Raw genomic sequence first — 15,113 nt, 5'->3', positions numbered from 1 at the left:
TGAGGGGATGGAGCAAAACTAGAAGTGGGGAGATTCAGATTGGATGTGAGGAAGAAGTTCTTCCCATGAGGGTGGTGAGAGCCTGGCACAGGTTGTCCAGGGAGGTGGTGGAAGCCTCATGCCTGGAGGTGTTTGCAGCCAGGCTGGATGTGGCTGTGAGCAGCCTGCTGTGGTGTGAGGTGTCCCTGGCCATGGCAGGGGGGTTGGAACTGGCTGAGCCTTGAGGTCCCTTCCAGCCCTGACAATTCTGTGTGATTCACTGCTGTGGGACTCCAACATTTCTGCTCTGTAAGTCGTTCCTGGCTGCTCCTCTAGCAGAATGTTCATCACTCTGGCTTCTTTCTTTCTCCCCTCCATGAAAGGTGAGTGTGAGAAGGACCTACAGGGGTAGGGCAGGTATCAATGTACAGGGATTCAGCTGACCTTCAGCAGTGCAGTGGTCACAGTGCTGCTGCAAAGTCCCTGACACACAGACTTGGTGGAATTTGCTGCATTGCTTCCTTCTTCTTTTTCCATTTCCAAGCTCCAGGTTAGCTTCTGTCTCCCACTAACCAGCTCCATGCCAAAGAAATGCTTCCAGAAAGGGCTTTGAGAGAAGAATTTCCAAGCTCCCACCTGTAAATGTCAAGGTCAGGAGACTCTGCAGCCTCATTTGGAGCCCTCCTTGCCTTGGCCCTGCAGGGTTTGTCTGAGATGTTGTCAGGTGTAAAGTCTGTAGGTTTTAGAATGAAGAACTGAAGCAAACGAAGCCCCTCCCAGCTGATCCTGGCACAGGTTGCCCAGGGAGGTGGTGGAAGCCTCATCCCTGGAGGTGTTTGCAGCCAGGCTGGAGGTGGCTGTGAGCAACCTGCTGTGGTGTGAGGTGTCCCTGGCCATGGCAGGGGGTTTGGAACTGGATGATCCTTAAGCTCCCTTCCAGCCCTGATAATTCTATGACTCTATGAATACCCCCAGGGAGGAGGCATTCACAACCTCCCTGGGCAACCTGTCCCAGTGTCTCCCCACCCTCAGACTCCAGAACTTTGTAAGAGCATTTGGGTCTAACTTTGACTTCTTGCAGGTTGTTTGATAAAGATCTAATCAGATTTGACAAGGGCCTGGAGTGACAGGAGGAGGGGCAATGGATTGAATCTTGAGGAGGGCAGATTTAGAGTGGAGATGAGGAAGAACTTCTTTACAGTGAGGGTAGGGAGACCCTGGCACAGGTTGCCCAGGGAGGCTGTGGCTGCCTCCTCCCTGGAGGTCTTCAAGGCCAGCTTGGATGAGGCCTTGAGCAAGCTGTGCTGGTGGGAGGTGTCCCTGCCCATGGCAGGGAGGTTAAAACTAGATGACCTCTAAGGTCCCTTCAAACCCAAACTATTCAATGCTTATGGGATTAACATTCCAAAGGAGGAGCAAGAACACTGCTGCTGCCTTGCCTCCCACAGCCAGCAGAGAAATGCAAATCATTTTTCAAGCCTGGGCTGTCCTGGAATCTGTCAACTTAATGGAAGGTCTGATCAGAATCTGCAATTTGCAGATGTCTGCCAGTGCTGCACTCTATCAATAATTGAAGAGCAGGTCGGGGTTTCAATTGAAAGGCTCCTGCCTGCTCCTCACTGGAGGAATGGGGAAGCTTCAGCAGCAGATAAGCTCTTCCAACCAAGCTGAATCCCTTTGTGTGGCAAAGCAGAGGAATTCTTCTCCTGCTGCTATCAATACTGGAAATCTGCACTCAACAGCTTGCTGCTTGAGGGATGCTTCATGAAAGCAAAGCTGGCAAATTACATGGCAGCTGCTCCCTAATGAGCTTGTTTGGGGGAGTTCCATCTGAAAAGCACAGTTCATAGCTTCCTAGAATGGGTTGGGTAGGAAGGTGGTCAGGTTCTGGAGCCCCTATTACAGGAAGGATCTGGAGGTGCTGGAAGGTGTCCAGAGAAGGGCCATGAGGAGGAGCAGAGGGCTGGAGCTGCTCTGCTGTGAGGACAGACTGAGAGAGTTGGGGTTGTGCAGTCTGGAGAAGAGAAGGCTCTGAGGAGACCTAATTGTGGCCTTCCAGGATCTGCAGGGGGCTCCAAGAAAGCTGGGGAGGGACTGTTTAGGGTGTCAGGGAGGGATAGGACTGGGGGGGGGGGATGGAGCAAAACTAGAAGTGGGGAGATTCAGATTGGGTGTTAGGAAGAAGTTGTTCCCCAGGAGACTGGTGAGAGCCTGGCACAGGTTGCCCAGGGAGGTGGTGGAAGCCTCATCCCTGGAGGTTTTGAAGGCCAGGCTGGAGGTGAGGTGTCCCTGCCCATGACAGGGGTTGGAACTGGCTGAGCCTTGAGCTCCCTTCCAACTGTAACAATTCTATGATTCTAAGAAGCTGCAGATGTGGTGCTTCAGGATCTGCTTTAGTGGTCATGGTCGTTGGGGGTTGGTTGAACTCAGTGATCTTAAAGGTCTTTTCCAGCCTTAAGGATTCTATGATGCCAGGAGTAAAGGTCACCCTGGACCATGAATGAAACTCTGAGGTGAGTGGAGACTGCAGCAGGCTGCTCACATGGGCTCATGCAGGTGCAGGTGGGATCCAAGCCTGCCTTGCAGTTTTTCCTGCTGTGCTTTCTCTTCAGTTCTGATGCAATGCAGCCCCTCGAGATCATTGCTTGTTGTGCTGCTCTCTGGTTCTGCTGCACGTTGGCAGATCAGCCAGGGATGCAATTTCTTGTCCAGAGAGGCTGCAGGAAGGGTCCTCAACCTTCCTGAATGGCTTGGGGACATCTTGTGTTGTTCTTTGATCCTGATGCACATTGGAAGGCCACTCAGAGATGCAATTTTTGTCCAAAGAGGCTGCAGGAAGATTCCTCAACCTTTCTGGATGGTTTGAGGACTTCTTGTGTTACTCTCTGGTTCTGCTGCACATTGGCAGCCTAGCCAGGGATGAAATTTCCTGTCCAAACGGCCTGCAGGAAGGGTCCTCAACCTTCATGAATGGTTTGAGGTCATCTTGTGTTATTGTTTGATCCTGCTGCACATTGGAAGGCCACACAGAGATGCAACTTTTGTCCAAAGAGGCTGCAGGAAGATTCCTCAACCTTCCTGAATGGCCTGGGGACTTCTTCTGTTACTCTCTGGTTCTGCTGCACATTGGCAGCCTAGCCAGGGATGAAATTTCTTGTTCAGAGAGGCTGCAGGAAGATTCTTCAACCTTCCTGAATGGTTTGGGGACATCTTGTGTTATTCTTTGATCCTGCTGCACATTGGAAGACCACTCAGAGATGCATTTTTTGTCCAAAGGGCCTGCAGGAAGGTTCCTCAACCTTCCTGAATGGCCTGGGGACTTCTTGTGTTACTCTCTGGTCCTGCTGCACATTGGCAGCCTAGCCAGGGATGAAATTTCTTGTCCAGAGAGGCTTCAGAAAGATTCCTCAACCATTCTGAATGGTCTGAGGACTTCTTGTGATGTTCATTGAACCTGCTGCACATTGGAAGGCCACACAGAGGTGCAATTTTTGTCCAGAGAGGCTGCAGGAAGGTTCCTCAACCTTCATGAATGGTTTGAGGTCATCTTTTGTTATTGTTTGATCCTGCTGCACATTGGAAGACCACTCAGAGATGCAATTTTTGCCCAAAGAGGCTGCAGAAAGATTCCTCAACCTTTGTGGATGGTTTGAGGACTTCTTGTTTTACTCTCTGGTCCTGCTGCACATTGGCAGCCTAGCCAGGGATGAATTTTCTTGTCCAAAGGGCCTGCAGGAAGATTCCTCAACCTCCCTGAAATGTTTTGGGGAATTCACTGCACATCCTCAGTGGGAGGCAGACTCCCCTGCTATGATGTGTGTCAAAACCTCTTCTTCCCCACTCCCACCTTCTCCACCCAAAACATACTGCAGCCTTCAAATTTTGTGTCTTTTTTCCCCCACTTCTGCCTTCTTTTCTGTGGTTTTTTTTCCCCCCCTCTGCTCTACCACTCAGAACAAATTGGTGAATTTAGTCCATTTCCCACTGCAAATGTTTCCAGCAAACCCTAAGAGAAATCAAGCAACTGGTGCCCACATTTCCTAAATATTTATAAAACTCTAAGAACTGATTAACATTTAATGCTGCCAAGAGGGGTTTGGTTTATTTTTTGTCTACTGACATCTGCAATCAAGCAGCTTCCAGAGGCAGCCTAATTCCAGGGGCAGAGCCGCAGCAGCAGGGTGTGATTTGCCTGCTCTGCACCAATTGTTTCTTGGTGCCGCTGCACGCAGCAGCCAAGGGATTAATTGCCTTCAGACACAAAAGTTCATTAATCAATACAAAGGACTCCAGAAAAGGAGAAGGGGAGGGGGAACACCACCACCACCACCACAACAACAAACAATAATTATAAGGACAGACTGAAGGAGTTGGGGCTGTTCAGTCTGCAGAAGAGAAGGCTCCGAGGTGACCTCATTGTGGCCTTCCAGTGTCTGAAGGGGGCTACAGGAAGGCTGGGGAGGGACTGCTCAGGATCTCAGGCAGTGATAGGACTAGGGGGAATGGAATGAAGCTGGAGGTGGAGAGATTCAGGCTGGACCTGAAGAAGAAGTTCTTCCCCATGAGAGTGGTGAAGCCCTGGAATGGGTTGTCCAGGGAGGTGGTTGAGGCCCCAGCCCTGGAGGTGTTTAAGCCCAGGCTGGGTGAGGCTCTGGCCAGGCTGATCTAGTGTGGAGTGTCCCTGCCCATGGCAGGGGGCTTGGAACTGGATGATCCTTGTGGTCCCTTCCAACCCTGACTGATACTATGATACTATGCTCTGAAGGTTTATGCAGCTTGTTTAAGGTGGGCTGTCAAGGTGCCCATGACTTCAGGAGCTGGAAAGGTCTAAATCAGGACCTTCTTTCCTCATAGCAGGTTGTGGAGAGGCTACAATGAAGAGATTTGTAATGATTTATTTCTTTTCCAGCATCCCAGAAGTGAATTCCAGGTAGAACCAAACTGGGAAGTGTTACAAAACACTTTTGCCAGGGAGCTGAGTCAGACACCAGAATCTTCTCGAGCCCTTGGGGTCTGTGCTCTCTTCAAACACAGGAGGACTTTTTTTCCTCCTCACTTCAGGGTTAAACAACTTCAGCTAATCCTGAGAGGGGGAATTTGGGAGCACTCAGTAGAAGGTAAAGTCCTGGTATCTGCACCTTAAACCTGCCCAAGGTTTCCTCTTCCCCAGGGCCAGGGCACGGTGTGTGTGAATCTCGACAATAGCACCCAGGACCCCCTCATAGTTTCCTCCCTGGGATGAGATCTCAACTTGATCCAGCCCCCCATCTGCCCCCACAAGAAGAGGAAATTCAGGGACAGGCTCTTGGCTTTACTTGCAGAGCAACTTGGGTTAAAGTTTCTGCCGTGTCTCCCTCTGCCTGCTTTTACTGCATTGCGTCAAAGCCGGCTCCTGCCTTCTCAAAGGTAACACAAGGGGCTAGCAGTAAGGTCCCCCAAGCCCTGAGAGCATCCCAGCAGGCAGAGACAGAACTTCCACCTTCCCTCCCACCACTTCACCTGAGCAGCAAGGCAGAGCTGGGGGTGACAAAGCAGCCTGGATGGTCACTGCTGCTTGTCACTGTCTGCAGCTCCTTGCCATGGCTGTGACTCACACGTTTCCTGCCGAGCTGTGAAGTCTCTCCTCTAGCTGCAATACATCAAAAAATAACATAAGGAGTGGGGATCAGACCAAGAGACGCTGCAAGGAGCAAGGTGTCTGCTGGCAGAGCTCGGATGGGCTGGGTTGAGAGCATCCCTAACAGCCTGGCTTGCAACGCTTCGGAGAGCTGCGAGCCGTGTGGCTTCCCAGAAGGGAGAAAGGACCCAAAAGAGTGAAGAGAGGAGGAGTTTGTGTGTGAAAAAACCCAAGCAATCAAACAAACAAAACTTAGGAGAGGAAGCAAAATTAGGTATGGCAAAGTAAAGAGGAGCTCAGAGTGCTTGGAGAGGGGCAGGATGTGGCAGTGTTTAGTGCATGCCCGTGGAGAGGAGTCTGTCAATAATGCCTGGGAGGAGTTGTGAGCTGAATTCTGAGCTCCCTCCCCACTGAAGGGCCAGGCTAAGCATGTGCTGCCAGGGCACTCAGCTGAATGTCCAGGTGCCACCACTTTGGCTCAGTATTCTGCTGCCTGAAGTAAGGGCATCACACACCCAAGGGAGCAGCTCTCCTGCCATCCCATCGATGGCTTTTGAAAGCACTGAGCAGTGTGGGCAGGCCTGTGCTCAAGGTACTTGCAAGTGCCCTCTCCCCCATCCCCTCCCAGCACTCACCAGGGAATGGAGAATGAAATCTTCTTTGTGTGAATAAGGCTGCAGGGGTGGGGTGGGGGGGGAACCAAAACACAAAACAGGTGGGAAAAATCTCCATGAAAAGCAAAGGAGAAGAGGAAGCTAAAATTCAAGAGGTGTTAAAGGAAAGGGAAAATGAATCTTTGTCATTTGGGTCTCAAAAGCATCAAAACCCCCAAGGAAGGAGGAGGAGTTCATGAAGTTCAATAAGAGCAAGTGCAGGGTCCTGCATCTGGGTCGAGGCAATCCCAGGCACAAATACAGGCTGGGCAGGGACTGGCTGGAAAGCAGCCCTGAGGAGAGAGCCTTGGGGGTGCTGGTGGACAAAAAGCTCAACATGAGCTCTCAGTGTGCACTTGCAGCCCGCAAAGCCAATCAGATCCTGGGCTGCAGCAGGAGAAGTGTGGCCAGCAGGGCAAGGGAGGTGATCCTCCCCCTCTGCTCAGCTCTGGTGAGACCCCACCTGGAATACTGTGTCCAGTTCTGGAGCCCCTATTCCAAGAGGGATGTGGAGGTGCTGGAAGGTGTCCAGAGAAGGGCCACAAGGACGAGCAGAGGGCTGGAGCACCTCTCCTATGAGGACAGACTGAAGGAGTTGGGGCTGTTCAGTCTGCAGAAGAGAAGGCTCCCAGGTGACCTCATTGTGGCCTTCCAGTATCTGAAGGGGGCTACAGGAAGGCTGGGGAAGGACTTCTCAGGATCTCAGGTAGTGATAGGGCTAGGGGGGATGGAATGAAGCTGGAGGTTCTTCACCATGAGAGTGGTGAGACCCTGGAATGGGTTGTCCAGGAAGGTGGTCGAGGCCCCACCCCTGGAGGTGTTTAAGCCCAGGCTGGATGAGGCTCTGGCCAGCCTGATGTAGTGTGGGGTGTCCCTGCCCATGGCAGGGGGGTTGGAACTGGATGATCCTTGTGGTCCCTTCCAACCCTGAATGAAACTATGAAACTAGGGAATTAAGCATTTGGGAAGGGTGTTGGAACACCCTGGAATTATTACAGCTCCAGTTCCTGGGTGGTTTTGGCAAAGGTTCTTTTTATTTCTCCGGCTGTTTGGGGTCTTTTTGTGTGTGTGGTTTTGGGTTGGTTTTTTTTCTGGGCACACGGAAGAAAATAATTCAGTGCTTACCTCATCCCCCCTCAGCTAACTCTCCCAGTGCTGGGAAGGGAAAGGGAGATGCTTCTGGAAAGCCCTTGAGTACAAAGCCAACCCTGCCCTTCCTCTCTGAACTCAGCCATCAAGGAGAGCCGACACAAATCGACTGAGACAATGAAATCAGTGCCCCAAATCAAAAGCTACCCCCAAATCCTCCCCAAAGACCCCAGCCAGCTCCTGGGGACTGGGAGAAGTTGGGAGTGCAGCCTGGAGTAGATTTAAAGTGGTTTGATCTGCAACATCAGTCTCAGCCCTCACCCTTATCGCAGGGCTTCATTGTTAGGCAGCAGCTTTAGCCAACTGAAAACAAATGGAGTTGTTTGGGTTGGAAGAGACCTCTAAGACCAAGCCAAACACACCACCAAAGCCATTAAACCACATCCCCAAGCACAATGTCCCTGCAGCTTGTGGTCTGAGCCTATTTGATGCTCAATGACAGGACACTGCCACTGTTTTCAGAGCTCCCAGGCACTCTGCTCAAGCTGCTCCTAGATTAAACCTTTCTGTAGCTGCCCCTCTCCCCTGGAAAAGGCTCTCAGAAGCTGATCCTCTTCAGTCCACAGTGGACTGACTTGGCTAGCACCGTGGAAGCAGCCAAGAACTCCTCTCATGCTCTCCTTGCCTCTGACACCTCAGGATTTGTATTGCTCCATCCGCACCTCCTCCCTCCCTGTCAGCACCCATCTGCCAGACATTGAACAGCTTCCTACTGACATTCCCACAGCCACTTTGGGCATTTGGCTTCTGAATTGGGTTGAAATTTCCTCCTTATATCAAAAGGCAGTTGGTGCTTGTGGGCAGCCAGCAGCCCAGCACATGCAGACCCAGGTTGGGTTTTAACCACTCTTAAGGTTTCATTTCCAGCCCCATCCATTACATTTTGTCCACTTATTAGCTCCCTGAAGCAAGTCAGCTGGAGACATGACCCCAGTACCTCACCCCCTGTGTTCACAGGCTTGAAAAAGAGCATGGGGCCTGCCTTGGTGACACAAAACAGACACAAAAGGATCCACATTAAGCATTTCTGGAACTTTATTGACTAGCTTTATTGCACATACTTATTGAAGCCTCCCTCAGGTCACCCACCCAACACTTCCATCAATTCGTTTAAATGCAAGTTAATTAGAACTTTCATTCCCACAACTTAGGTTTGGGTTGGGTTGGTTGGTTTTCCCCCTTCCCCTCCCTCCCCCTCCCCATTTTGAAGTTCCAAATCACCCAAAGAAAGACACAACCCCTGAAATTCATACGTGTAAGACCATGCGGCACTCGGGGGGGAGCAAGCCAAGTTGGGTGCTCTTGCAAGCAAACTGAGACTCTGCACAGAGAGAAACATCAGAGATCATGAACTTTAAACCTCAGTGGTCACTGCATTGAATATGAGAGACTGCAATTTTAGCTCAGTCAATCAGACTTTACTCTGCTGGCCTGGAAAATTCAAGTCAAGCCTTCTTCTTCACTTCGCTCTCTTCCTTTCCTGCTGCTTCTTTCTCTTCCTTCTCCTCCTCGCCAGTTTCCTCAGCAGTTTCCTGTGACTCCTCCCCTTCCTCAGCTGTTGTTTCTTCCCCTTCTCCTTCCTCTTCCTCACCCTCTTTGGCTTCTTCAGATTCTTCCTTAGCACCTTTGAGAGACAAAAGGAGACATTTCACATCTCTGCACTCTGCTCCTAATCCCAGGTCAAGAGGGGCCAGGCACACCCACACCCTTCAAGCCCTGCAATGGGAATCACAGAATGCCAGGTTGGGAAGGACCTCAAGGATCATCTGCCCAACCTTTCTAGGTAAGAGTTGAAATGTGAGGGCTCAGCACCCTAAAAATGCCCAAGGTAGGGGACAGTTTGGATGGCAGCCAGCTGAACATGACAGAGCTGACAATTGGTTGGGCTTGAAAGCAGGGAGAACAGCCAGACTACACAGCCAGCTTCTCCTAGACTTCAGAGGGAGTGAAACACTTCATAAAGGTCTCAAACCATGGTCTTGAACAGTATGAATTGGCTGGGGACTCTGCTTTAAGCCTTACCCAAAAGGGCTCAAACAGGAATCTTGCCACTGCTCTCTGCTTGGCCTCCTCTTTAGCTCTCATTTCACTGTAATTAATCCTTGCCCTTAAATTCCTTGAGCAATTCAATGGTAACCAATGCAGTTCAGAAGTGTTTAGGTTAAATCTTCCAGCTGGGGAAGAGCAACTCTGGCTAACATTCCTTTTTACACTGCTTGGAAGTGTGAGCTTGGCAACTAAATTACAGGCCAGGAAGGAAGCAGCTCATCCTTGGGCTGAGCTTCTTAGAGCTCAGGCAGTGGACACTGCCTTCCCACTGCACCCACAGGCAGCGTTCCTCTCACCACAGGCTGCTCTCTGGGCACCAGTACTGAACACAGGGTGTCTCTCTCTTTGAGGGTGCCTGCAATAGCCAAGCACTGCTTGCTGCCCTACAGAGACAACCGCTGCACATTAGGAATCAGCAGCCTTGGGGTGGGAAACTGGAATGGAAAACACCTTGTGGCTTCCAAGGGAGTAGCATCAGTCCTATCATCCACCCAACACTGCACATCTCCCTTCCACTCAACACCCAGCTTTAAATGCTGCAGTGCTCAACCCCCACCACCCCTTGCCTGTTTGAGCAGACAATGAGAGGCTGAATCCTCAGATTCAGTCATTGGGATTCCTGGGGCTCACCCCAAAGGAGCAGGGTGAAGCATGAAAGAGGAATGGGGATGTAACTTTAAGTACCTTCCTCCTCTTCTTCAGCCTCTTCGCCTCCCTCTTCTTCCTCACCTTCCTCTTTCTCTTCCTCCTCACCTTCTTCTGCAGGGGCTGCCTTGGCTTCCCCTGCTTTAGCAGCCTCAATTGTTTCCTCTATTTCAATCTGCTCTTCCTGGACATGGCTGGAGTAGTATGTGGGGAAGGAACGAGTCGTCATCAAGTAGGAGCTGGACTGGAGGCCACTATAGGCAGACCTGCCAAAGGTTGGGGCAGTCTGGGTGTAGCCACTGGTGATGCTTCCAACACTAGTGAAACTGAGGCGGGTCTCTTCACCTTCCAGCAGCTTCCTAGCAAGAGGGAAAGACAAAAGGCAAGCAAAAGTGACTTGGCTGTGCTGCAGCCGCAGAGCGAGGCATGATGCTTCCAGCAGCACAAGCCCTAGAAGCTGTATGCTTAGGAGTGCAAAAGGCAGCCCATAATGAACAGCTGAGGGGGCAACACTACCCTACCTTCTTGATTAAGTTATGTCCCAGTGGTGTGGATTGTTGGGGAATTCATGGTTTTCCTTGGCAGATGAAATGAGGGGGGGAACCCTCTAGGACTAGGTTGCTGCAGCAGGTGCAGTGGTTTTCTGGTGGCCCCGTGGGGATGCAGAGAGCAGAGCAGGGATAAGGAATGGATGCTGTGTGCGGCTGTCGGACCAGGTTTGCAGCCACCTCCTCAACATTCCCCCTGGCGGCACTCAGGGAAATCCTCTTTCAGCACTTGGGACAAAGCATCCAACAGCCACCGAGCAGCAGTTCTGCTGTCAAATATTTGCTTTGCAGACTGCCTCTGCGAGTTACAGAGGAAAGATTTCCAACTCTGTGAACATAGCCTTCTGAGGAGGGATTTCCACTGACACTGTTACAGAGAGACTTGGGTTTTGCCTCTCTGAAGGCTGAGAGCTGAGCTCAGATCTTGCCAAGCTAGGAGTTCTCAGTGCATCACACACTCTTACACTCGAGTTTTCTACACTGAGGACTTTGCTTTAAGCAAATATTCTCTCTCCAGAGCACTGCTTCCTCCAACAGCAACACACAGGAGGAAAGCCTAAGACCTATGACATTTTCTGCTGGAGGAAGAATAAAGAAAGCTGCCTTGAAGAGTCAAGGGGAACCTGATCCGAGGTCTGACTTCACTAAACCATTCCCCATCTCACCTGTATGCTGCAATTTCGATGTCCAAGGCCATCTTCACGTTGAGCAGGTCCTGGTACTCCTTCAGGTACCGAGCCATCTCGCTCTTGGTGGTTCTCAGCTCGTTCTCTAGTTTGTTGATCGTGTCCTGGGGGAAGGGACAATGGCAACAGCATAAAACTCTGGCTTCTCCCACACCCCTAGCAGTAACACCTCACCATGAATTCCTCCAAATCCCCTTCACTTCATCTTGCTTCACAGGAGAGGGAACAAAGAGCTCCAGCTCCACCTTCTGCCAAAAAGCCACCACCGCTTCCCCGATGCCACCTTCCCGGGCAGCGCTCTCCCACCCCTCTCCTCCACACCTCATTACTCCATTCCTACTTAACGTTCAGAGCCCAATTTGCTGTTTTCCAAGGGCTAAAGCACACAGGAAATTTGCTTGTGGCTTCAGTTTGGCTTCAGGCTCCGTACACTTTTCCCTGTGTGGATATCTATGTGGCTATCTCTTGTGTCCCTGCTGACGGCAAGGGGTGGGGGGGAAATAGATGACCTTTAAAGGACCCTTCCCTGCCAGCGCTTTCAGCGACACAGTTACAAGCTTTCCAGGTGTATCGATTAGTGATGGATCGAGTATTACAGCTCAAGGGCGTTTTGCACCGCGATTTCACACCACCTTCCAGCTCCGAGCTGCGGCGTAGCTGCAGGATTTGTCAGACGGAAGCAGTGCCCCCCACACCCCGCCGCCTTTCCAGGCTGCCCCTGGCCCCCCTGCAGCAGCCCCAGAGCCTCCCCTCACCTGCAGGGCGGAGATGTCGGCGCTCTGCTTCTCTTCCAGCTCCTGCAGCTGCTTCTCCAGCGCCTCGTTCATCCCGCGGGTGGCTTCGATCTCCAGCGTCTTGGCCTTGAGCAGGCGGCGGCTCTCGGACACCTCGTCCTTGGCGGCGCGGACGGCGTCGGTGTTCTTGGCGGCGCTCTCGCTGAGCACCGTGAAGCGGCTGCGGAACCACTCCTCGGCGTTCTGCATGTTGCGGGCCGCCAGCTTCTCATACTGGGCGCGGATGTCGCGGAGGGCGGCGGAAAGGTCGGGTTTGGCCGACACGTCCATCTCCACCGAGAGGTGCGCGTACTGGATCTGCGCCTGCAGCTCGGCCAGCTCCTCCTCGTGCACCTTCTTGAGGAAGGCCAGCTCGTCCAGCAGGCTGTCCACCCGCTTCTCCAGCTCGGCCCGGGCCAGCGCCGCCTCGTCCGCGCCCTTGCGCACCTCCAGCAGCCGCGCCTCGGCGTCCTCCCGGCTCAGCACCTCCTCCTCGTAGCGCGCCTGCAGCCCCCGCAGCGTCTCCTCCAGGCTCTCCCGCTCGCCCTGCAGCGCCTGCTTCTCGCTCGTCGCCTCCTCGGCGGCCAGCCGCAGTTCGCGGATCTCCTGCTCGTAGAGGGCGCGGAAGCGGGAGGGCTCGGCGTGCTTCTGCCGCAGCACCAGCAGCTCGGCTTCTAGCACCTTGTTCTGCTGCTCCAGCTCATGCACCCGCTCGATGAAGCAGGCGAAGCGGTCGTTGAGGTCCTGCAGCTGAGCCCGCTCCTGGCTGCGAATGGACTTGAGGTCGTTGCTGATGGCAGCCACCTGGCTCAGGTCGAGGCTGTCCACCGAGTGCAGGAGGGAGCCGGAGGCGCTGGAGGTGGCGTAGCTGCGCCGCACCGACACGGAGGAGACCGGCGCCGAGAGGCTGGAGTACGCCGAGCGCGCAGAGCTGTAGCCGCCGCTGCTGCTGCGCATCGCCGAGACATGGAGCCGCGGGGGCTCGGCGTACCGCCGCTTGTAGGAGGGGAAGAAGGGGTCGTAGCCGTACGAGCTCATGGTTGCGAAGTGCGCCAGCAGCCGCTCTGCTAGACGGACCTGCCAGGCAGCCGCTATTTATGGGTGGGGAGGGTGGGCAGGCGCAGCCTCGGCGGGGCTGGGCCGGGGAGGAGCATCGCCGCCGCGCCGGGGTGCGGCCGGTTCCGCGCTCGCCTAGCTCCGCGGCTTGCTGGAGCTCGGGGGTGTGCGGCTGCGCGGGCCCGTGCCCGTGCCCTCCGCTCGCTGGTGCGGGCCGGGCTGGTACCCGACTCACATCGCCCTCGCCTCGGGTCTACCTGGGGACCACTTCGTCTTGGTTCAGCTCGGGCACCACCTCGACTCGCTCCCACCCCCAAGCTGTCAGGCTTGTCTCCAGCATCCTTCTTCCCTCACCTCCCCACAAGCTGCCCTGGCAGAACCCCGGGGTAGGTTGTTCCAAGTCCCATATCATGGCCGGGGTCCTAGGGAAGCCTGAGGCTGAGGTGCATGCAGCCCTCTCTGCACCTCAAAGCCTCCAAACCACAAGTGTTTGATTTTTCCTTACATCTGCAGCTCTGCCAAGATGAGTCTGTGTTCTTCAAGTCCTGGTCCATCTCCTCTGTCCTGAGTGATAAGACCTGGGGCTCTTTATTCTGGATGAGAGAAGGCTGAGAGGGGACCTTATCAATTACTATGACTATCTGAGGGGTGGGTGTCAGGATGAAGGTGCCAGGACCTTCTTCATGGTGCCAAGTAATAGGACAAGAAACAATGGGTACCAGCTGGAACCCAGGAGCTTCCACCTCATCATGAGGAGAAACTTCCTTGGTGTGAGGGTGCTGGAGGCCTGGAGCAGGCTGCTCAGAGAGGTTGTGGAGTCTCCTTCTCTGGAGGCTTTCCTGACCCACCTGGATGTGTTCCTGGGTGATCCTGGACTGGATGCTCACTAGTGGTCCCTTCCAACCCCTTCCATTCTATGATTCCAAGTGATTCCTGGTAGCCAGGTAATTACATGAATGAAGAACTAGATACAGGCTGTGGTTGCTGCGCTTCCATCATTCATCAATATCAAGCTTTGCTTCTTCCATTCCTTGAAGCTGACCAGAGGCAGATCTGGCTGAGGCTGGGACCAGAGGAGCTGGATATTTATCTCTGTCTAATCTGGCTAATGCAGAGACCCAAACGGGGCAGCTGAACTGTAGCTACCTCTGAACCAGCTTCCTGGGCCCCTGGGTTGATGGAAACAGTATTTATGTAGCAAGGATTTATTAGAGGTAAGCTAGGAACATATTGAGCACAGCCTTACTTGGATGCTCAGAAAGGCAAATGCTAATTTGTCTCCCTGAGTCAGAAGGGAAATTTACTGCAAAAACTCCTGAAATAGCTTTTTCCCTGGGAATAAACATCAGCAGGAGTTGGGGGGCATTTATTAAGCGAGGGGCACCACAGAAAGGGGAAAGGCTTAGTAATAGTCATGAATTAATTAGTGTGTCTGTCTGTCACTAATTGCAGTGGCACTTCAAGAATTCCTGACACAAGGATATGTTTGCTTCATGCTAAAGGCAGAAGAGGTTGGATTCAATCCCATGGCAGGGGGGTTGGAACTGACTGATCCTTGAGGTCCCTTCCAACCCTAACAATTCTATGATTCTCTGTCTCCTATCTTCTAGAGGTCATAGAAGCAAAGAATCACAGAATTGTCAGGCTTGGAAGGGACCTCAAGGCTCAGCCAGTTCCAACCCCCCTGCCATGCCCAGGGACACCTCACACCACAGCAGGTTGCTCACAGCCACATCCAGCCTGGCTGCAAACACCTCCAGGCAGGAGGCTTCCACCACCTCCCTGGGCAACCTGTGCCAGGCTCTCACCATCCTCCTGGGGAACAACTTCTTCCTAACATCCAATCTCAATCTCCCCACTTCTAGTCTCCCCAGTCCTATCCCACCCTGACATCCTACAAAGTCCCTCCTCTGCTTTCTTGTAGGCATAGAATGTTAGGGGTCAGGAGGGACCTCCAG

The 15,113-nt window shown here is 52.9% G+C and overlaps 1 protein-coding gene across 1 annotated transcript; it reads right to left on the bottom strand.

The window, feature by feature from the left end:
- Positions 1–8,409: 8,409 nt before the first annotated feature.
- NEFL (neurofilament light chain) lies at positions 8,410–13,154 on the bottom strand. Its single transcript, XM_068156579.1, has 4 exons — positions 12,082–13,154; positions 11,306–11,430; positions 10,132–10,451; positions 8,410–9,022 (listed from the first exon to the last, which is right to left on the bottom strand). Exons 1-4 carry the CDS (start codon positions 13,135–13,137, stop codon positions 8,844–8,846), a joined length of 1,680 nt encoding a protein of 559 aa, XP_068012680.1. The 5' UTR covers positions 13,138–13,154; the 3' UTR covers positions 8,410–8,843.
- Positions 13,155–15,113: the final 1,959 nt, after the last annotated feature.

Source organism: Melanerpes formicivorus, unplaced genomic scaffold (assembly GCF_026170545.1).
Source record: "Melanerpes formicivorus ecotype bairdi unplaced genomic scaffold, bMelFor1.0.p_v2 SCAF_34, whole genome shotgun sequence".
In the NCBI taxonomy this organism is placed as follows: domain Eukaryota; kingdom Metazoa; phylum Chordata; class Aves; order Piciformes; family Picidae; genus Melanerpes; species Melanerpes formicivorus.
Note: the sequence above shows the minus strand (reverse complement) of the source record. Positions and strands in the feature narration are given on the sequence as shown.

What these genes read in the sequence shown, in the direction of transcription:
- NEFL (XM_068156579.1), bottom strand. Translation starts at nt 13,137, where the DNA reads ATGAGCTCGTACGGCTACGACCCCTTCTTCCCCTCCTACAAGCGGCGG. An exon ending in CCGACATCTCCGCCCTGCAG is followed by an intron (nt 11,431 to 12,081) that starts GTGAGGGGAGGC and finishes CCCTTCCCCCAG; the next exon opens with GACACGATCAACAAACTAGA. An exon ending in ATCGAAATTGCAGCATACAG is followed by an intron (nt 10,452 to 11,305) that starts GTGAGATGGGGA and finishes CCCTCTTGCTAG; the next exon opens with GAAGCTGCTGGAAGGTGAAG.